This window comes from Trematomus bernacchii, unplaced genomic scaffold (genome assembly GCF_902827165.1).
Source record: "Trematomus bernacchii unplaced genomic scaffold, fTreBer1.1, whole genome shotgun sequence".
Classification (NCBI taxonomy): Eukaryota; Metazoa; Chordata; class Actinopteri; order Perciformes; family Nototheniidae; genus Trematomus; species Trematomus bernacchii.
The window spans coordinates 6,579,038-6,601,265 of NW_022987714.1; the positions used below are offsets into that span (position 1 = coordinate 6,579,038).

Genomic DNA, 22,228 nt, shown 5'->3' on the forward strand with positions numbered 1-22,228 from the left:
AGATATTAAAATTATTTCCCAAGCTTTAGTAAAAAACATAGCCAACCTATCAGCATTCAAATTAAATGACCGTTCCATTCTGTCTGTCACTGCACCAAAACATGTTCGGATTTAACAAGATGCCTTCATAGTCATTTGACAATGAGGGCATCTTTAAATCAAACAAGTAACTTTTCTAGTTTATGTTAAATTATTAGTATTATATATTGTATACACTGTAGTCCACGGGAAATTCTGAGAATTACTCCAGAGAAAACCCTTCCTATTGACCCAGTACTGAAACACATTAAGCAGACGAATCTACAGTCAGATCACCCAAGTGGTTTATCGCCCTGAACTGACCACTGGATGGAGGAGGGCATGTTTCTCCCACCTTTTATTTACCACTAATCTGTCACGCAATTGAAATCAACAAAGCGCTTCTCGCTGCTAGACGCCGAGCCTGCAGACGGGCCATCTGGCGCTCTATAGTAAAACGACAGGCCCCGCCCCCTTGCTTACGCTCTCCAATGTGCCATAGCAACCGGGGCCGAGCCCCCTGTTCCCGCGCAATGTTCCCATCCTTATAAGGCCAGTAGCATGCAGACGCACGGACACGTCACACGTCGTTTATGTAAATGCTTTGATTGAAGAAAAAGAAAAAAGCCTTCTGCCCTACTCTGAAATGGAGGTGTGGATACAACGCATGCGCAGTGTGTCCACAACTATCCAGTCCCGTCCACAGGCGCAGACATCAACAAGGGAGCGGGCTACTGATGCGGCTTGATTTTCATAATAGTCACATCGTAGCACCGCGCTGTAAGGAATACTACTTTGTATCAGATCCACGCAGCTTGCAACAAGGTAAAGACCGCATCTGATTTCTAAACGTGTGGTTGATCTTTGAAGCTTTACTTGGTTTAAAAGTATTCGCTGTATGTTCAGATGTGACATTTAAAACAAGCTCCGAGTTGTCTCAGAACAATTGCTCTTTTTAGGCCTGCAGCAACACCGGCTGGGTGGTCAACTCCATGTGTAATTCGCCTTATAAACAGTTAAAGTAACCGTGCAAAGTGTGAAGAAGGCGAGTTGTATGCGAAAATGTGTTAAATGGTGTCAGAATTGGCTTCATACGCAGGCACGAGAGATGGCTGTTGTTATTGTTGTCGGAGGAAATTCGTCCCTTTTTAAAATCCCGAAATTTGACTAAAGTCAGTTACTGAGATCGTTACGGTCGGAAACACACTCTTCTAAAATGCATTAATATCCACATTGTTGTGGTAGTGCGCCTGCAGTCTGCTCCTGCTAAATAAGACAAGTTGAATCTCTCACGCCCACCCGGACCAGAGATGCGTCTCAGTCTCAGCACGCGGGCGCCGCTGTCAACTAAACAGCCACCGCAAACACTAAACTGGCCATGAACGCCTCCTGAAACTCACGCTGGGTACAAGAAAATGTTGTTTAGTGTTTAAAAAGAGCACAAAAACCGACTTTAAAGCATGCCTTCGCTTTCAACTTCGTGCACATGTAGTTGAAGGTGGACTGTTGCAGTGACGCGGCTGTGGAATAACAAAGAGTAAAGATCAAATTTCACGATTCTCTCGGAAAGGCTTTCATTTACAGTTGAAAATACGACGTTTCCTTCCGAAATATGTTTGCATTAGTTGATTTCACTACATAAAGTTAATGTTGGGAAGGAAAGTCGGGCATCGTCGTGCAGGGGACGGTCATCATAAAATGGGTGCGCATGAAGCAGGTCGTGTGGCATGCCATGCTTCCTCGCTGAAGTGGGCGGTGAAATTGGCGACTTGCACTTTTCTCTCGATAAAAACAAGCTAATTTCTCGGGCTATTCTTATATTTGACTAAGTAAACATGTTATTTAAGCAAGTCTGAACTGCTTTCAGCTGGATTTTTTCAGTTTACTTTTAATATTACGGCTTTTGCGGGAAATCGCATCACATCCCCTTCTCCACACTGCCTCCGCCTCTGAAGTGTGTTGCCATGTTGAGTTGCGTCACGTAGGCTACCGTATTCTGCTGCAGAGATCGTCTGTAGTTTACAGATGAGCTACTCTAGAGTGAATACGTGGTCTTACTAGTAGTATACTACAGGCACTGAGCTGATACAAGGTTACTGTTTTATTTTAAAAACATAAAATAACAAATGTAAATACGTAGATTATACCTTAAAAAATATATTGTAATACCCTTTTGACCATTTTGTCCTTTCTTACATGTGCTTTTTTTTGTTACTCGTGTATGTCGAATACGTTTGTTAAATGAGGGTTCATTTAAAGTCTGTTCTATAATGGACCTATAAGTTGAATGTACTACTCTTACTTTTCATTCTGTATAACTAGCCTACACCTTTCTGGTTTAAAAAACTTCACCTGCAAGTTTGTTTGCAAGTTTCTGAAGTAGTATAGAAAGTATACAACAAGCAATTCCAAGAATGTGTATACTTGTACATCTGGCTTTGCAAGGCTATATATATAGCCTTGATGTGTATTATTGTACAGACTTCATCATACTGACATAATACATGAGATATTTTAATAAATAATAACGTTCCACAGTTTTAATTATAGATTTACAGATGTTAGATTTATTACTGCTGTAAGTTATTTCAAATGTGATTTACATCCTCATGCAAACTTCCTTGTAGTAGTAATTCTGATATCTGCAGTCATCAGGATACATTTTTTTATGGTTCTTATATATTTCCCCTTTATCGTTCAATTTAGGTTGTGTGTGATATAACCAGCAGAGTGAGAGGTCTCTCATGTTTCCTGCTCTCTGTTTGCTCTCTGAGGACCCTGAGGACTGATGGCAAGAAAAAAAACCCAGTCTGGGGGGCGCGGCTCGCAGTTTTGCCGCAGTTCAGATCCACATGTGCTGTGGAGATGAATTTTGCCTAGCAACCTAAATCATAATTCCTCTGCACAATCGGCGTGTTTATTGCATTACGAGTGAATTCCCCAACACACATTCAAATGTTTACATTACTCTGGCAATATGCTTACATTTAAACACCAGCAAATAACGTATCCTGTGCAGCCTCGAGGATAAGACTAAGTGCGTGCTAATATTTTGTGTTCCCAAAATGAAGCGTGCATCCTGTGAGCTCAGTATGGTGACATGATCTGTCTGACACGCTGTCTGACTGTTGACCTACTTCCCCCCCATGTGGGTCAAAGCGGAGAGATATGCACCATCAAAATCGCTTTCCCTGAATGTTTGTAGTGCTCGGTGAATGTGGGAAACACCAGCATTGTTTGCATTAATTCACATAAACTGAAATGGTACAATACAAAAATGGCTGCAGGGAGGTAGGCTACTGCCGATAACACTTCATGCACACCGATGAGAGCTTGAGATGTTAATATTCAAATATATTTTTCGCACACAGATGTTTGGCTTTCATAAGCCAAAAATGTACAGGAGTTTGGACGGTTGCTGCATCTGCCGTGCCAAGTCGTCAAGCTCTCGTTTCACCGACAGTAAGCGCTACGAGAAAGACTTCAGGAGCTGTTTTGGGTAAGAGACACAGCAGAACACGTGAGGTTTGGAGAGAGAGATCCGCCTTAATGTGTCCACTTCAACACACCTTATTGATTTGAACAATTTCTCCCTGTAATTTCTATGTAACAAACTATAATTATCTTGCAGGCTGTGCGAAACTCGTTCTGGAGAAATCTGTAACGCCTGTGTGCTCCTGGTAAAACGATGGAAAAAGCTTCCAGTGGGGACCAAGAAGAACTGGAACCACGTGAGTTTGGATTTGGATGAATTGCATAGTCATGATAAAATACCTGATTTATGTAGTACTATTAATTTCCTCTCATCTGCATACAGGTTGTTGATGCCAGAGGAGGTCCTAGCCTAAAGATAACTTCCAGGCCCAAGAAGATAAAGTCCATCTCCAAGAAAGCCCAGCCGAGCCAGATCAGCAGGCTGCAGAAAGAGCTCAAAAGAAACAGTGAGTTCTGCATTTTGGCATTCAGATAAATGTCTTATGGATCTTTCTTTTTCATTCCCTTTAAGAGTAAATTATGTGTTCATACACAACAAATATTTAATATAACCCCTTCATTGTTCCACCCTCAGATTCAGATGCACACAGCACCACCTCCAGCACCTCCCCAGCTCAGTCTCCGAGCTACAGCAACCTGTCAGATGACGGCTCAGACTCAGAGCTCAGCCCAGGATCCAGCCGCTCCCCGGTTTTCTCCTTTCTGGACCTCACTTACTGGAAGAGGTAAGTTAGACAGTATAGCACAAGCACTGACTTATTATTTACGATTTACAGAAACACGTTCAGTCAGCTTTTTATTGACGTAATAGATGATTACATGCTTGAATTGTTAAGGCAAGAGGTCAATGACTTTAAAGAAAAGTCATCCTAAAAAGGATAATTTCCATATCAATCACTCAACCTGTGTTATCTTGAAGAAAACTGTTTTTCTAATGCACCTCCACAGTGAAACAATAATCCAAAAAGGGAGAACATTCTTGTTGAATTGAAATAAACATGGGGTCTGTTTAGCAAAAGTAAAACTATATCAAAACATATGTTTACCTACTGTCACTCAACTTCTGCAGTACTATGTCTCATTTATCTAGTCGTACGATCACTACTTTCGAAACACATGCATTTTCACTAAAACGTCACTAATTATTCATTTAAGACTTCTGCATAGAGTACTCGCATTGACAAATAGTGTTTCTGCACCAGCATGATACCGATTATTCAAGTGTTTTTAGAAGTATGGTTTTGAAAAAATGCATATGTTTGAGAAATACAGAGCATATAAATTGATAAATTAGACTTTTATTGTACTGCAGGAGTTGTGTGAGTTTGTAAAAAGATGTTTCGATATCATTTTATATTGTATATCTATTTCATCAATTCCTCAAGAATCTTTTTAGGTTTCGATTTCTTTGTTTACTGTAGAGAGGCATGCAAGGATAACAAAGTTACTCACTCACTCCATTTTTAATAATGGCCTAAAGCATGTAAAGACACAGATGGACCCTTTTAATGGTTTTGGTGTTGCTTCACACACTTGAATAGATGCAATGTGTTGTGTTTTGTCTAGGCAAAAGGTGTGCTGTGGGATAATCTACAAGGGGCGCTTCGGGGAGGTGCTCATCGACCCCCATTTGTTCAAACCATGCTGCCGTAACAAACAACGGCAGCAGCAGCAGCAGCAGCAGCAGCAGCAGCAGCAGGAGGAGGAGGAAGAAGAGGATGAGGAGGAAGATGAGGAGGAAGAGGTGGAGATAGAGGAGGGGCAGGTGGGCGTGGATGTCAGCGGACATGAATCCCAGATGGAAGAGGAAGTGAAGGAGACACCAAGGTGTGAGGAAGCTGCAGAGCCTGCACAGCTATGTGTTACGGTGGGGATGGAGGCTGGGTGGTAAACTCAAAACTCCGCCTTGCACACATCTCTGAAGAAATCTTACAGAAAGAAGTGGCCTCAGATTGCCTTCAATCATAAAGCAGCTGAAAATCCTTTGGTCTTCTCCATACATATGTTGGAGGTTTGTTTATTTTGTTTCAATGGTAACTTATGAACTGTTGTTTTTCCACTCTTTTTTTGTATTTAATATTCATTCCATTCTAACGATGGACCATTTTCCGTGGTGTTTTTAAACTACTTTAGATTAAATGCTGGAGCTCTCGTTTGCTGGTACATTCAAAATATTTTATTCCAAAACACATCCACTAACTCAGAGAAAAGGGTGCTACTTGAAAATCATTACTCAACTTTTCAAACATACAGCTGAATCCATTCTCAGTGTGGATATTTCAGGAGCATATATGTTAATACATAAATAATGGCATTACTTTTGCTTCCTTTGTTGAGAGTAGATGGCTCTTTTTGAAAGGGTGGATATCTTGTTTTGGAATGAATGACACTTTACATTGACAGAGCACAGACCTGTACAGTAGCCCTTTTGTTTTTGTCTTTTCACCCCTATTCCTATCAACGAGTTTGTTATGTAGACTGTCTCCATGTGCAAATACCTGTGTGGGTCCCATTTAAACAAGGCCTATTCACAGCTTCAACAGCAAATACACCAGCCTTAATGATGTGTTACAGACAGTGCTAGTGTTCATTCTGGATCGGTATTAAGGAACTCAAAGGGACAGTATATTTATTGTGGCCTCAGAAACACACAGTGCATTTAGCATGAATGGCAAGCCCACTCATCCAAAAGACCTAACGATCTGATGCATGAGTACTAAAATTGCATGGCCTTATATAAACTGTAAATCTTGCTTTTTATTTTTTTGGATCCATTTCTCTGAAGTTTTAACTTATTTTTATATGTAAGAAAAAAAAAAAGGAAAAATAATTATTTGCATAACAATACCACACAAAACAACAGTAAAACAAAATCGGTCTATAGTCATTCAACAATATCAATATCAGTGATTCCCTTCATTCCTGGGTCAGGATAGGTAAACAACTTTGTACAAGTTGAAATTCTATGCCATTGCCTCTTCTATACCACAAACGTGTTGTGATATATAGCCTAATATTACCTTATTTATCAAACGAAAGCCAAAGCACATTGAAATTCACCCAATGTCAAATCAATGCAGGTTTTCTATGGACACTTGTGCTTGTCCGAGGTCATTTGTATGTATGTTTATGTCAAACAGAACACTAAGGAAATTTCATACATGTGATTTTGTAGTTGGCAGCAGAGGGTGTGGTATGTACATAAGGGGTTGGGTAAGCCATGCGGCTGTTATATGGGTTTCATTATTTATTTATTTCATATTTATTTGTATCACTGCATCCCTGCTTAGAAGTGTAATACTATGAATTATTTTCATCTTTAGCTTAAATGTAGAATGATTTTGTACTTTCGAATCAAATGTAATTCTCACGCAGGCTTCATTTAACATTGCGTTGAATTACCGGATGTCAATATTTGTGAAATGTTGTCAAGTATTTATTTACTCATCAGTTGAGTTGCGTGCAACCTAACTTATTTTGTACCATCACTTTGGATATGTATCATGTAGACTGAATGATAGATTGCAACCAAAATGTACTTTTCCCTTTTAGCCTGTAGCTTAACAATGTTACAGAATTGTAGGATATCTAACTTTAGACTTGCATGTACTGTTGCTATGCATTTACTTAGCTTACAAGTTAGACAAAGCAATTTTGTATTTTTTATAAATCATGTACTTTTTTTACTTGTCCCTTAATAAAAGTACTTTTGTGAGTTTTCTGGAAGTATGGAGTTATTGAATATTAGATGCTGTGTTTGTGTTATATACCACATAACATCAGGTATTAGTCTCAGATCCAACTTTATATATTTTTTTGCATTTGAGAAGACGCAGAAGAAGCAAAACTTGGGAGCCCTTCATTTTCATACGACATTTCAAGACATTTCTCCTTTCCTATTAAGCTTTTTAAATTTTGCAGAAATGATCGGAAACACCAAATATAACCAAGACACTACATAAAAGGCACAGGAAGCTTCCAAGTTTTTTTTCACAAGATAAATAATATTGTTGAAGTGATTGATATAGAAATGAATAATACACAAATGTACTCCTGTAAATATTAAGCTATTTGTTCATTATTGCAGTCTTGAAGCACAGTGGAAATACATTAAAAGCACCTGACCTATTCTTTATCCCCCCCTGCCACTAAAAAAAAATATTTCTGTATTATTTTAATGTTCTCTCTGGGCTGATGAGAGAAGCAGCCTTTTTTTTTAAATTGTACCTCTGAATGTTTTTTGAATTATATAATGGTATAAAATGTAATTCCATGGTATGTTCCCATGTTTAACATACATACTTAAAGTAAACATATTCCAAAGACTATTTTTTTGTTGTTGACTTAATGGCTACAAAATAAAATCTAACAAAAACACCTTTTATTTCAGATAACATACAATCTACTAATGATGTGGCAATTATGTTGTTAATTAAGTTATTTATTAACAATGATCCAACCAGATGCGATTTGTTTTAATGTACTTTTGTAATTTGCGGAGTTTTAAACAAAGAAAAGAAAAAGGAAGGACTTTTTTTAAAGTACCGGAAACGGTGGTCCTATGACCGGAAAGTAAAAAGAAACACGGAAGTGCTTTGTTTTTATTTTACTGCCAGCTGTCAGATGCAGCTTTGGGCTGCTGGAATCGTTTCAAATCTGCTAATAAATTAACCAGAGGTCGACGCAAACATCCTCGGAGATAGAGAGGTAGCTAACATAGCTTGTGTTGCTTCGCTCGGTAGTTTAGCTCAGCAGCTAACGTTAACGATAATCCATGGTTTCTGATGCTAACAGGGGACTTTGCTGAACGTTAATTAAGTTTATCACCGTTAAAAATGATGCATTAAAATATCACAGCAAAACTAAACGCATGGGTTTGAATGTAGAAAAAGACAAGTGTGCTACAGTTACTGAATTTAACCAAATACTGTATAGTCTATATAAAGAATCTAACTAGCTGTATCGGCACTGAGTAACTGTCTGTGTCCATTCGTTTTATGATTAATATATATTTATGAGCTCTTCTAAATCATATTATACTACTCGCTCTATTAAATAAAGGTTTGTTTTTGCAGCTTTGTCGTAACAATGGTGGAGCCCACAGCATCTGGCGTGTTCTGCAACAGGATGCTGAGCATGGTCAACTCTGAGGATGTTAACGCCATCATCCAGGCTCAGAGACACATGTGAGTGTCATGGTGTGATTATCTTCTTGTGGCTTTTCTGCTACTTTGCATTATTACCAAATATAAAATGGGTGTGTTGTGTGGCAGGTCATTTTCCTTGCATGTGGCAGTTATTATAAGATCTGCATTGTTCTTGGAAAACCTATATCTGAAGATAATTGTTGCTATGTTGAAAAAATTGTGTAAACAGGCTTGACCGCTTTGAGAAAACCAATGAAATGTTGATCAACTTCAACGGGCTCTCCAACGTGCGACTGCAGCAGATGAACGAGCGCTTCCTTCTCCACACTCGCACCCTCGTGGAAATGAAAAAGGATCTGGACAGCGTCTTTAGGAGGATCAGGTATGTCCACACACACACACACACCACACACACACACACACACACACACACACACACACACACACACACACACACACACACACACACACACACACACACACACACACACACACACACACACACATACTTCACACACCTCTGTTTATTGGCCTCCTTTGCTCCTATAGGACACTAAAAGGGAAGATTGCTAAGCAGTACCCAGAAGCTTTCAGCAGTAAGTTAGCAATTTATTTCCATTTGTCATTTTATAACCTCAGTAAACTTCCCTAAAACATCCTGTCTAAGATATGTCTGTTTGTCTGTCAGATATTCATGAATCACCCATCCTGGAGGACGATGACGATGAGTTTGATCCAGTTCCCCCCAGTGCTGCCAGAGCCATCACAATAGCCACTTCGGAGCAAAGCACAGAGTCCTGTGACACAAGTCCAGATGTGATCTCACCCACTGTGAGCCGATGCTCTGAAGATCTCTCTCAAGAGCCGCCTGACACACCCACCTCCGATGGCTTAGAGACAGCTGTCCTGCAGGACGAGGGTCCGGACTCTGTACCTGCAGAATAGAGTGAGCAGAATGGGAATGGATTTCAGCCTCTTGAGCTTCAACCTTACAACAATTTTAGCAGGAGGTCATGATGTACATTTGAGTTTGTGTTGGCCTCAACAATATCTGATGACTTTTCCACTCATTATCTGTTTGGAGGAGCGTCACAACCCTTGATGTTAGATGTGGCTATGAACTGTATGCGGACGCTGGATATTTGTCGGCATGATTATTTGTTTTATGCCTGCATAGCACTAAAGAAAAGAAGGTAATACTTGAAGTGATATAGTGTCTCACTATAGATGTATATATCTTTAGTACTGAAAGTAAGAAAGCCCTCACTTATGAAACGGTAATAGGCATATAGTGTTATTTGTTGTTTGAAGAGATGCACACCTGACTTTAGAAATCTCTCATGATGTCCATCATGATTTATGTTACTTAAAATACATTAACGTTATTAATGTTCTCAACCTGAATCACAGCTACTACTGTTTTCACTATTACAATAGCATCATAATGAAGCATTTTAATTATGTAGGCCCCTTTAAAACTGGGAAATATGTTTGTTACTGCATTCATAAACATTTTAAGCAGCATTTCTTCTGATGCTATATGTAAACCTGTCCACCTTGCATCGCAGTGAAAAAGTTTAATGTCAGTGATTCAGCAAACTACTCCAGAACACATGAGCAGGGCAGAGGCTCTTTGAGAGGAGAGCTGGAAACCAGGCTGTGTGGGTGGAGGGTCCAATCATCCCTCGATCAACATTACAGATACACTTTTGGTGTAAAAGGGAAAGTCCCGTCTTTAAAATGTGCTTCATTTGTTTTTGGGATATTTTTACATCTCAGTTTAATTTTGTGGATTTAAAAAATAGCTCCTGATTCTTTGAAAAGCATATAGTCAGAGTTTAATAATCAGATATTAAAGCTGCTAATAATAACTGTCATAATAATTATTGTATTGACTCTCCAAAAACGAAAGAATAACAACAAATTCCTCTATGAGATTTGTTGTGTCTTGAAAACTGTTTTTGGCTCAAGTATATGAACAATATCTTTGACAAATGTTGTCCTTTGATTTGTTTGAAATAAAAATTGAGATGCAAAGAGAAAGATATTACATTTTAAACAGACTTGAAGGTAAGCAACCAGCAATGTGTAAGCCCTCTCAAATTGTAAGCATCAAGGCAGTAAATATGGTCAACTCAAATGGCTCTGTTACCCTAGAACCCAAAAGACTAAAGATCACTGTGGCAATTGGTTGCTAGTAGCATAACTCATTTGAACTTTTCTAGGAAATATGGGCTCTAAATACAAAAAAAAAGTTATGTTTAGAATTGACACATTGCAATAATGGGCCTCTAAATATGTTAAAATAATAAGACTCTAATCTGATTTATGTGTTTATGCATGGGGCAGCATCTCATAATCCATCCATTGGGCCATGTAATATTCCAGTATACAGCACAGAGCAGGATAATCTGAGCGAGGCAAACACTTGTTTACAAATATGCACTATATGAGCATACTATCACCTGAAATATTTAAAGTAGTAAAAATTAATTTTCCCACAACGGAAGTCTTGTGAACGGAAGTTGAAGACACCTCTTTTAATTGAAAAGTCCAAAAACATTTTTGTTTTAGCTTCCATGTCATATGACTTAATGACTCCATGTAGCAGTTTAGATACACTGGACAAGTAGGACACCTCCTTTTATAGAATGTTAGTGTTTTTTTGTATTTGTATATGAATATTTGTATAAAATAATCGGCAGTATTTGAATTGACAACTATTGTGTACAACAAATAGTTTACAATTCAAAAACTGCTGATTATTTCATAGAAATCTTCATATAAAAGCACCAACATTTAATTATATAGAACTGTTTCCTACTTGTCCAGTATAGTTAAACAGTTCTACACTGATTTGGAGTAGGAATGTGATATGGAAATATCAAATAGTTAACGATTAAAAGACTGCGGATTATTTAATAGAAATCTTCATATAAAAGCACTAACATTTAATAAAAAGAAAGGTGTGTACTTTTCGACAGTGGTTCTACAATGCTGTATGTTTGTAACCAACGGTTATGGATAGCTACCGCCAGAGGGCGCTGAGTCCGGAAAGAGGCAGTTTTTATTCCAGACAATGGGGTTGAACCATGGATGTAGAACAGCACTGTAGCTAGCTAGCTCACAACACTACAGGTAAATTACTTCCCGTTTTGGGATATTGTTATGCTTCTCTGTGAATAAAAGCCCTTTGGACTGGGCTAATTGTACAATATTGTTTTATTATTTTACGTCGACCAGCCGCCCGTAGCCATGTCTAGTCGGCTAGCTTTCTAGCTTTACTCACATCAGTGCTACTGCCAGCTAGGTTGCTAACAGCTGTGATGTTAACCGTCATCACACAGAAGACACACTGACAATACTACTACTGAACAAACTACCAGCAAGAAAACTAACCCACTTTATGAGGAACTCACCCGAAGCTGCTCGACTGCTGCTCCTGACATGAGGAGGCTCACCAAGAAGAAGGCTCTGACCCTTGTGAAGGAGTTGGACGCTTTCCCCAAAGTCCCCGAGAGCTATGTGGAGGCCACAGCCAGCGGCGGGACAGGTAACACGGACACATACAGCACCACGAAGCCTTCACATACTACAGATCCTTAAAGAGCTAATGCCACACTGTAAACATACTCTATTCTAGTAAAGGTCCTGATTTCAAAACCTTACTATACGATACCAGTCACCTCTGTGGAAACATTGGTATAACTGCCTTTTTTAATTTATATTTGAGTGTTGTATGTCTTTTTATAATGGACCAAGAGTCTCTTTAAATAAAGCTGCTGCTGATGATGAAAACAGCTATATGTATTACGAGTTTAAAATGTAAAATATGTTATTCTGCAGTCAAATGTTCCCGTCAAAATAAGGAATTAAACACTGCATCCTACAGTTTATCACAGCCTATCACAATCAGTATAGTAAGAGATACATGCTTTCACTTTACAGGAAGAATATGAAAAACACTGTTATCTGAAGCTGTCACACACATGTAGGGAAATTACAGTATTTACCTATGAGGTGGAGTAAACATCTGCATACAATGTGGATATTCAAGTCAAGTACCTCAAATGTGTATTTCAGTTCAGTACTTGATTAAGTGTACTGGGTGACATTCCAACTCTGTGGAGTGACTTCATTTTGCAGTGACTCATTTTGATACTCTCTCCAGTGTCTCTGATAGCGTTCACTCTCATGGCTGTCCTCGCCTTCCTGGAGTTCTTTGTGTACACAAACACATGGATGAAGTATGAGTATGAGGTGGACAAGGACTACAGCAGGTGAGAGAAAGAAGAGCTGTACGTTGTTTTTGTAATTCAACCTAGTGGTCTTTGCTGAGTATGTTCACTAACTGCATATGCTCTTCCCTTACAGTAAACTGAGGATAAACGTTGACATTACAGTGGCCATGCGCTGCCAATGTAAGTTCAAAACATTTCTGTATTTAATTTGTATTCCAGCTTTAGAAAAAATACTCATTCATATTTAGTTGGGAAGCATCTCATGGATGTTTTTAATTTGAATGCAGATATCGGTGCAGATGTTCTGGATCTGGCAGAAAACATGGTTGCTTCTGATGGCTTAAAATATGAACCAGTGAGTATGAGCGTCTTTAGTGTGCACAATTTTATTAAATATGTTGTCATAATAGAATTGAAAACAAATGCATTAAATCCTATTTTCTTTGTGTAACTGGAGTATTTCGTTTCTGCTCATCTGATATTTGTCTTTTGTTCATTTTCAGGCCCACTTTGAGCTCCCTCCAGAGCAAAGATTATGGCACATGTAAGATCACATTTTTAAAATTGCATTACAATTACATTTTCAACATGTAATTCTAGACACTCCCTAAAGCAATATGGTGGAATTTGTTTTAATTAAGCTATGCTATTAACATTACATTTAAAATTCAGCTCTCATAGTGTAGCACAACATTTACAGTTTGTCGTTTTCATATTTTGTACAGACTATTGGTGCACTGTCAGAATGTAAAGCAGTACATTTATTTTAACTGATGTGTAGAGAGCAAGCAAGCCTGTACATTTTACATGTTGAAACCTCTTTCTCCTCAAATACAAAACTGTGTTTCATACCTAGAATTGTTTTTGTCCTATACCAAGTGAGTTTTTGTTTTCTTACATTTTCCTTACCTCTCTGTTAGGACACTACTGCACATACAGGAGCGCCTGAGGGTGGAGCACGCTCTCCAGGACGTTCTCTTTAAGGGTGCATTAAGAGGAGCTCCTCCCGCTGTGCCTCGAAGGTACAGCATAACATTTAACATATAATTATAAAGATTAACAAGGAATTGTTTTCACCTCCCCTAAATAATGACAATTGTATTTTCCTCCCCATTGTTTTTGGTCTTTTTCCCCGTAGTGAGGACAGTCCCAGCTCCTTTACGGCCTGCAGGATCCATGGACACCTGTATGTTAACAAGGTGGCAGGGAACTTCCATGTTACCGTTGGAAAGTACGTATCGACATAGCTATAAAACGTAAAGTTGAAAACATTTAGCAGATGCTGACCTCTGACCTTTATGTTTCTGCACAGGTCCATCCCCCATCCCAGAGGCCACGCCCATCTAGCTGCACTCGTCAGCCATGACTGTAAGTTCACTATATTGATGCACACATGTCTTCTTTATGTCTGTTGACACACTGGGGGAAAACGCAGATAATATTTACTGTGCATTAAAGTTGTTGTTAAAATAAAGCAGTTGTATTCACTTGTGTATGTATTCACGATGATGAAAACTCTTGTGTTTTGTCACAGCTTATAACTTCTCTCACCGGATCGACCACCTGTCCTTTGGAGAAGTGATTCCTGGGATCATCAGCCCTCTGGACGGCACAGAGAAAATCTCTCCCGAATGTGTGTTTGTATTGCCAAACATTATTCCATTATTAGCGTATGTAATGCTTTTACACTGAGCTAACAAATATTTGGGTTATTTTTTCCAGCCAACCACATGTTTCAGTACTTCCTTACCATTGTGCCCACCAAACTGAACACATACAAGATCTCTGCGGACACTCATCAGTACTCAGTCACTGAGCGGGTAGGTTCACATTGTACACAGGTATATCTATTTGTGCAGTATGTATAAGTATGATGGACACGTATTTCTCCATGCTGTGCAGGAACGAGTGATAAACCATGCTGCAGGCAGCCATGGAGTCTCGGGGATCTTCATGAAATACGATATCAGCTCACTAATGGTCAAAGTCACGGAGCAGCACATGCCTCTCTGGCAGTTTCTTGTCAGACTCTGTGGCATCGTTGGAGGCATTTTCTCTACTACAGGTAAATAAACTCTCTCACTGGAACACATTGTAGCATGCTGGATGCAAACTTGTACACAGGCAGTGAATTCATTAATATTAAGGGCCTTAATTGTTATTAAAATGACTAAACCCCATATTGCCTATATTTAAAATGGATTGAAATATTTTCCAAACAGTCCCTGGACACAACCGCATTAAATTGCAATAGTTACATGAATTTGACCAAAAAATAAACAAGGCTTAATAAATGTTATCTGTGACTAATAATTGTACTAAAAGCACCAAATGGCTGCCTAGAGGCAAGGAGATCAATCATAAAATTAGCAGCAGCAATTAAGTATTTATTTAATTTAATTTAATTATTTGATTTAGTATTTAAAGTAGGGGCTAAATCATGATTAAGCTCCAGTGTGTTTCTGAAACAGGGGTCCTACAGATCAATGCAAGTTAGATCTAGGACTTCTCAAGCCATACAAAATAAAAAGGATGTTTGAATTTTATTTTGAGATGCAACATTTAATTGAATCTTACATCTTATGTCTTTTTATTGATTCATTGAATGGGCTCACAGCAGGCATCAATGCTGGTATGCTGCTTTAAAGACATGGTACACTAAGTGCCTCTGGTTTATCAGGTACAGCAGGATTTAAGAATGTTACTTTATCCAATCTTGTACTCTAATCCAGTAAATCATCTTCTCAAAGCTGACTGTCAGGAGGTTTCACAAAATGATTACAGATAATGGGAGGAGATGATTCATGTATTGCCATTAACTGTCCCAAAGATGATGAAGTTTCTGGAGAGTTCCAAGTTTAAATTGCTGAGGAATAATTCTGCTTGTGAGGGTGGACAGTCACTCGTGAAAGACTTGAATTAAACAGGCGCCAAAAACACAAAAATCATCCTTTTATAAATGATGGATTGATTGATGGTAGCACTTAAACATCATTTTGAAAAACCTTTGAAAAGTTATTTTCACTTCAGCTAAACCCCCATTAGAAACTGTAAATCTGATCTTCTTCTCTTCTGCAGGGATGCTCCATGGTGTGATAGGATTCTTGATTGATGTTGTTTGCTGCCGTTTACAAATGGGAATATACAGAAATCTTAAGGTAAGCCAATTATTATTATTACATGACCTTTAACCCTGTAGACACCATTATTTCTCAACTGAAATGTTACTCTTTTTATGAAAATAACCTTATTTTACTGTGATCATTATGCATGTTTCTGTTCTCCTTCATCAGGATGCTCCTCTGGATGAGCAGCCAAATGGTGAAACCTTGATTCCTACAGAAAATGGCGTTCAGTCAGAAGAGACCCTATGACTCGGCTGCCCTCTGCTCACCATCTCTGCCTGACCCACTGAGCAGCGACCAGATGCTGGGGACATGTTTACAAGTTGTTTTATTATGGAATACGTCCCTGCTTTATTCAAAAATGTGTTGATCATTGTATAATTTCTTTATAGTTTTATTGGGTCGGTGCAAGTTTCAGACATGAGTGTTCATCTGCCTGTGAGGGATCTTTGTATCAATATCTCCTAATTATCTGTAATTTTCACTGCAAAGCTGCACAGCGATTCCAACACTAATTCTTTACATAATTATTGTGGACCTGACTTCATTAAATAGATGGTACCTGGTGTTCGAGCGCCATGGTTACACTCACACAGCTGTCTTCACTGATCTGTTCTCAGGGTAATGTTTTTGAGTGTAAGCTTGATAGATACAAGCATTTTCCCCAGAATCAACACAAGTCTGATTCTTGGATGTAGTCTGGTGACCTTAGAAAACTCCCAGCATAGCTCTGTTCAACATTTGATGAAGAGAGGTGTAAGCAGCTACAATGAAGAAAGGAAACCTGTGTGAGTGTGCATGGCTGCTAAATCGGTATGTGCAAAAAGAATACAAGGGTTTTAAATTGTTCCTCAAGTGTTCCTGTGGGTAAATAATTGTTGGAAATATGAGGCTGATTTGTTATATAATAAACACTTAAAACTTGATGTCAACCCATTATTTTTTTAACATTGTTTCTAGTTTAGTCTCACCTAAGGCTTCTGTTATCAATCATTATTGTTCAGTATGTAAAATATCTGAAATCCGTCTTCAAATGTCTTGTCCATCCAAAAATATTGGATTTAGAATTGTAGGAAACATTCAAAAGCAGCATACCTCACATTTAAGATTTTGCTGATTAGTGGATTGCTGTTCTCACCATTATGGTCACAAGTAAAACAATCTCTACAAATAAATATTTTACACCATGTCAAGAGTTTATTTGACAGTATTTCAGAATATCTTTCAGTAAACAAGTTTTTAGTTTTTTAGCAAAATGTAATATATCAGTACTGTCGCATTTCATAAAAATAGTTGTTCACGTCTTTGAAACTACAGTATCAATGATACAGTAAACCATATTTGTAGGAATACAGCTGTACAAGGTGAATAATACACAATTAACACTACACAGTTATACTTGATCTCAATGGGGATTTATGAACGTGCCATCCTTCACAAGTTCCAATAAAGCAGTTTTTTGTTTTTGTATACAAAATCACTCACAGCAGGCAGGGGGACGGCCTGGACGGAGACAGAGGGCTAGATAAAATATTCTTTCATCTTTTCTGAACTTTGACATTTGTACATACAGTAAACACATTTCTACAGCCTAGTGGCATGTTGACATGCTCCTTGGTAACATGTTCATCACATGACACACAGTTGTATTCAACTGTTCAGGTCTTTCTAGTGTCCCAGTCTGCAGGTGCATTGTCTTGTAAAAAGCAGGTGACCAGTTAGGCCTACACCAGTTTACCAGTACAGCTTGGATGTGCCATCGTGCTGCATTCAGGCGAATTGTCACAATGCATCGTGATTCTTTTTCTAAACTCATCTGGCCCTCCACTACTCCAAAGTTCTGGTGATTAATTTGCAATGAGAGCAAACATCTTGTTGAGAGGAATGGATGATATCAGGAGAAATGCAGGAGGAGAGTGACTTCATCTTGGGTGTCTCCGTTTAATAGCAGCACGCCTCAGCTCTGCCAGGATCTAAATGTTCTGATTGAACACCCGCTCCACAGATAAACGTCTTAGTTTGTTTCCTTTACTTAATGGACAAATAAAGCTGGAATGAGACGGATGAAACAACAGAAACCACGACTCCAGAAGAGGATGTAATGCTACAGGCTACATTGTATCCCCTTTAACACCAGGGGACCAGGGCAATCATCAATATGATAAGAGTGCATCAAGTTAACTGTAAATATACTGCTGGGTGTTAAGTCAGAGGAAAACAGGCTCCACAACTCAACAGTTTGCTGATATGTGTGCATGGTCATTAACATCTGTTTTGCATTCAGTTCCCGAAACAAATCACCACGGCAACAGCTCTGCATTAGTTTGAGTAAGGCACTCCGCCCCACCTCATATCCATCGGCCTCCTCTTCCCACACCGATGCCCCTCCCCCACAGTGATGTGGTACACTTAGCACAGTAAAAGGCATAGAAATGGGAAATATAGACTGGACAAAATTCTACCGTTGAGCATTAAATGAATACAACACAGCTCATAGTTCGGCACAATGACTGCATGTTTGACTTGTGATCAAGTTGCGTACAGAACGCAGAACATTATTATGAGTTCTTACAAAGCAAAGTGTTTTCAGTCACGCAAAAGTTAAATTTGATGAGAGAAAAAATATGTTCTTTTAGTCTCACGTGAGTAGCAACTGGTCAGCTCCACAGAGGGTATCCTCTCTATACTTCACCTCTAAAAGACACGTGAGTCCTTGAATAAAGACATGGTGGTTTATATCCATGCACACTGGGTTTGGTGACTTGCACAGTCTTTGATATGTAGTAATAGACGAGGCCATGGAAATAGTGATCCTAAAATACTGTCCTGGTGTTTTTTTCTCTTTTCTTTACAATGTATCTAACTACAACACTGCCTCAAAAAACACCAACAGGTATGTTTATGTGATTACCAAATGTACATATTTTTCACATCTTTACATTTACAGTATATGATATATTGGTAGGCATGTGAGATCTAACATATGTCGGGTTAACCAGGCTGTCCAGTGGGTCTGTGCCATGTCTTCCAGGAGTGTCAGTGTCACTGCCCCCCTCTGACAGATTTGTACTCTCACTCTTCTCGCACTGCAGAGAGAAAATGGAGCAAAGTAAATCTCTTGGATGTTCATATGTCTCTGTCCTGCGAGGAACCTTGTTCCCTCTGAGGTTACGTTGCACTCACCAATCTGAGCCAGATACGGTCGAGCAGTTAAAGGTACGCGTCGAAAGCACAGCTCCACTCAGAATCAGAAATTGTTGCTCCATCTGTGATCAGAACACTGTCGCATCTGAGGGTCCAAAATGCAGTATTGTGTTTTCTTTATCGGTTTTATACTGTATGTTACAACAGCTGTGAAGTTCCTTTGTTTTTAAGGTGGTGGGTGTAATAATTATTTATTTGTAAGAACAAATGAAAAATAAAATATGATTTTTGAAGTGGATGAAGAAATAAAACAGGACAGAAAGAGAGGGTGAGGGGGATTTACTGCTGTTCCCTGGACATCTGATGGGGAACTGAAAGAGGAGCCAGACAGTGTGATCCGGTCTGAACCAGCCAGATCATTCTACCTGCTCACTGTGGAGGTCCAGGACCTCAGGGTGCCGGGAAGTTTGTCAGAGCCGGGGACGTTCCAGGGCCCAGGGGAGGCCGCGGTGCTCCTCGCAGGATTATCCTCCATGGATTTGGAGGGGCAGCAGAGCCCACTGGCCTGCTCGTCTTCTCTGGGGAACAGACCTCTGGACACCATCCTCTCCTGGAGGCTGACGTGTCCCTCTCTGCCACCGAGAGAGGCTCCATTAAGATTCACACTCACATAGGGGTCCCAGGGCCAGACAGTGCTCATGGCCTGTGTGTGCAGACCCTTCCTCTCACAGCAGGGGGAGCAAGTCTCCCTCTGCCTCTGCTCTCTTCTTTCAACAGACCTCCCCAGGACAGCTTTGGGAGGCAAAGCCCGAGGCTGTCTGTCACAGTCCATCTCTCCAGACCCCTGAGGGGCTCCCTGCCCCCTGATGATGCACTTCTGCTGGGTGGACCTGCCACCTGTAGCCCCTCTCATGGAGCTGTGGTCTGTCAGGTGTGGAGCTTTGTCTGCCATGCACACCGTGGCCTCTAGAGGGAGCTGATGAGGGGAGTCTGGGGCTGAGGCTGGATGGGATGAGAGCAATGGATTCGGGTAGGGTTCGAGGGTCACTTCCTGCAGGGCAGAGTGGGCTGTAGAAAAGGAATCCCAGGGGCCGTCACAGTCTGTCAGGGAACACGAAAACACTCTCAGGTTGACTGAGGTAAAAGCAGAGTGGCACAAAGCTGCATGCACATGCACACAGAGAGAATAAGAAGAGGAACAAAGAAGAGAGAACAAAGATGTACACAATAATACAAACATCAAACATCTAATTCTAATATAATATCAGGCAAATTGCATGCAAATGTGTGTGAGGAGCACACACCTGACCATGTAGGCCTCTACACCTAAATGGTAATCTACCACAACAGACATGTGGGGCAGGATTCATTCAGTGCTTGAAAACAATGAGCATGTTTGTAGTTGTGTGACAGACTGATCCTGAGCAGATTGATTTCACACTGTCTACTTCACAGCCCTCTTCAGGATGATACAATTTCATCTGGAGGGTCACTTCAAACCATATTGCTCTCTTACTGCAACACGCAGAGGCCACCGCAGACGAACACACATCGATTCACACGCCTGCCATTTCCCATGCATTAACTCATGACCATACATACACGCATGCCAAGAGCACAGCTACACTGAACACAGATTAATCAGTATGGAGAGACGTGCAGTTTTTCACAAACCGTGTCTTTAGAGTGTCCCATTAGGAAGAAATAGGGGGAGCTTAGTGTTTCACCTTTCATGCACATGGAGAGGTTGGAAGGTACCATTCCTGAGGGAAGGCAAGTAAGAGCCTATACCAATCATTAGATTTAAAGCAGAGGGGTTACAACACACGAGGGCTAAAGGGAAGGGTGTTATTCTAATATAAGGACAAAGTCGTTTTTCACATAAAGACAAGTTTAAATACAGAGCAAAAGACTGCAGAGCCAGGAGTAAAAGGCAGAAAGATATAAATGTTAAAATGTTAAAACACGTAGCATTCTTGTTAAAAAAAAAGTAATGTTGAACCTCAAACAATGAATCTCTAGTATAAAGGTTAGAAAGTGATCAGGTCAGAGACTAAGGAGAGTGGTTAGACACTTAATTTGTTCCAGGGTTACCTACCATAATCTGGCACCTGCCCTGAGCCGCGCTTCAGCAGCAGCCTGACCCGCCGGCCCCCCGCCTTGATGAGTTCAATGGCGCGGGCGTGAGTCATGTCCCGAGTGCTGTCCCCGTTAATCTCAATGATCTGATCCCCTACCTGGAGGAGACACACAGAGCGGAGGGTCGATTTCTGTCAGCTTGTGTTTATCTACAGAAAGTTGACTACTGATCAACTGTAGGTGTGGAGCTCCACTGAGCAGCTGCGGCTTTGTTCAAGTGAACCTCAAATGGAGTTTTTAAGGGTGAGCTGAGTTCATGTGCACATAGACTTACTCAGTGTCACGCTTTCCTAACTATGAGCTAATTCTGCCCCAAGCAGGGCACACAATTAAATATTTGTATTGATAAAAGGAGTGATAATAACCATGTTGCAAAGAGCAACAGCAGGGACGGTCTTCCTTTGAAATGTTAAACTACGAGCTGTTACATTTCAAAACAGCTTTAAATTCTGTGAAATAAATAAATCACAGACAAGCATGTTGTGATATGTGTATATTTTTGATGAACGTTAAGATGGTCAAACTGACATATTGCTGCTTCTCAGTGCACATCTGTGACTCAAACAACTGTTTTCACTGACAGCAATTCCAGTCCCCTCCCAAAGAGCTGTTCAACTTTGTCGTCTCACCCTCATCCTTCCATTACGTATGGCGGGACCATCTTCAGCAAGGCGCAACACAAACAGGTCCATCTTGTACTCTCGGCCCCCGCGGATACTGAAGCCAAAACCCTTTGTACTTTTCTCCAGCTCCACCGTAAAGTAATCATAGTCCTACAGAAAAAACATGTAGAGAACTTTTAACAAACCCACCGCAAATAACAGTGTATGACCATTATAGCGAAAACCAACTCCACAGTGTGGTGGCTAACTGGATACAAATTAATCTGTACAACTCAGTCTCATCTCAAGTGAATGGA

At 39.9% G+C, this 22,228-nt stretch overlaps 4 protein-coding genes across 7 annotated transcripts in view; 3 read left to right on the forward strand and 1 right to left on the reverse strand.

The window, feature by feature from the left end:
* Positions 1–662: 662 nt before the first annotated feature.
* Positions 663–7,233, forward strand: sinhcaf (SIN3-HDAC complex associated factor). Its single transcript, XM_034141912.1, has 6 exons — positions 663–843; positions 3,390–3,517; positions 3,650–3,749; positions 3,836–3,959; positions 4,088–4,238; positions 5,080–7,233. Exons 2-6 carry the CDS (start codon positions 3,390–3,392, stop codon positions 5,402–5,404), a joined length of 828 nt encoding a protein of 275 aa, XP_033997803.1. The 5' UTR covers positions 663–843; the 3' UTR covers positions 5,405–7,233.
* An 869-nt stretch (positions 7,234–8,102) lies between these two features.
* On the forward strand, positions 8,103–10,697 carry kxd1 (KxDL motif containing 1). 2 transcript variants are annotated; one of them, XM_034141913.1, is made up of 5 exons: positions 8,103–8,220; positions 8,589–8,699; positions 8,890–9,042; positions 9,210–9,256; positions 9,349–10,697. In XM_034141913.1, exons 2-5 carry the CDS (start codon positions 8,602–8,604, stop codon positions 9,603–9,605), a joined length of 555 nt encoding a protein of 184 aa, XP_033997804.1. In that variant the 5' UTR covers positions 8,103–8,220; positions 8,589–8,601; the 3' UTR covers positions 9,606–10,697. The 2 variants fall into 2 exon arrangements, with proteins under 2 accessions (XP_033997804.1, XP_033997805.1); XM_034141914.1 differs by having other exon boundaries at positions 8,575–8,699; positions 9,349–9,605.
* Positions 10,698–11,716: 1,019 nt separating this feature from the next.
* On the forward strand, positions 11,717–16,952 carry LOC117491545 (endoplasmic reticulum-Golgi intermediate compartment protein 2-like). The gene is made up of 13 exons (XM_034141592.1): positions 11,717–12,213; positions 12,832–12,940; positions 13,035–13,081; positions 13,189–13,256; positions 13,405–13,445; positions 13,822–13,923; positions 14,040–14,132; positions 14,214–14,269; positions 14,436–14,534; positions 14,624–14,721; positions 14,804–14,966; positions 15,980–16,059; positions 16,195–16,952. Exons 1-13 carry the CDS (start codon positions 12,108–12,110, stop codon positions 16,273–16,275), a joined length of 1,143 nt encoding a protein of 380 aa, XP_033997483.1. The 5' UTR covers positions 11,717–12,107; the 3' UTR covers positions 16,276–16,952.
* Positions 16,953–17,201: 249 nt separating this feature from the next.
* Positions 17,202–22,228, reverse strand: part of LOC117491544 (membrane-associated guanylate kinase, WW and PDZ domain-containing protein 2-like) — a 79,078-nt gene continuing 74,051 nt past the window's right edge. For all 3 annotated transcript variants that reach the window (XM_034141590.1, XM_034141589.1, XM_034141591.1), the window contains exons 20-22: positions 21,939–22,082; positions 21,269–21,407; positions 17,202–20,271 (exon numbers count right to left, since the gene is read on the reverse strand). In XM_034141590.1, coding sequence (XP_033997481.1) covers positions 19,592–20,271; positions 21,269–21,407; positions 21,939–22,082 — 963 coding nt within the window. In that variant the 3' untranslated portion in view covers positions 17,202–19,591. The remainder of the gene's footprint in view (positions 20,272–21,268; positions 21,408–21,938; positions 22,083–22,228) is intronic.

What these genes read in the sequence shown, in the direction of transcription:
- sinhcaf (XM_034141912.1), top strand. Translation starts at nt 3,390, where the DNA reads ATGTTTGGCTTTCATAAGCCAAAAATGTACAGGAGTTTGGACGGTTGC. An exon ending in GAAAGAGCTCAAAAGAAACA is followed by an intron (nt 3,960 to 4,087) that starts GTGAGTTCTGCA and finishes TTCCACCCTCAG; the next exon opens with ATTCAGATGCACACAGCACC. An exon ending in GACCTCACTTACTGGAAGAG is followed by an intron (nt 4,239 to 5,079) that starts GTAAGTTAGACA and finishes TGTTTTGTCTAG; the next exon opens with GCAAAAGGTGTGCTGTGGGA.
- kxd1 (XM_034141913.1), top strand. Translation starts at nt 8,602, where the DNA reads ATGGTGGAGCCCACAGCATCTGGCGTGTTCTGCAACAGGATGCTGAGC. An exon ending in ATCCAGGCTCAGAGACACAT is followed by an intron (nt 8,700 to 8,889) that starts GTGAGTGTCATG and finishes TTGTGTAAACAG; the next exon opens with GCTTGACCGCTTTGAGAAAA. An exon ending in AGCGTCTTTAGGAGGATCAG is followed by an intron (nt 9,043 to 9,209) that starts GTATGTCCACAC and finishes TTGCTCCTATAG; the next exon opens with GACACTAAAAGGGAAGATTG.
- LOC117491545 (XM_034141592.1), top strand. Translation starts at nt 12,108, where the DNA reads ATGAGGAGGCTCACCAAGAAGAAGGCTCTGACCCTTGTGAAGGAGTTG. An exon ending in ATGGCTTAAAATATGAACCA is followed by an intron (nt 13,257 to 13,404) that starts GTGAGTATGAGC and finishes GTTCATTTTCAG; the next exon opens with GCCCACTTTGAGCTCCCTCC. An exon ending in AGAGAAAATCTCTCCCGAAT is followed by an intron (nt 14,535 to 14,623) that starts GTGTGTTTGTAT and finishes TATTTTTTCCAG; the next exon opens with CCAACCACATGTTTCAGTAC.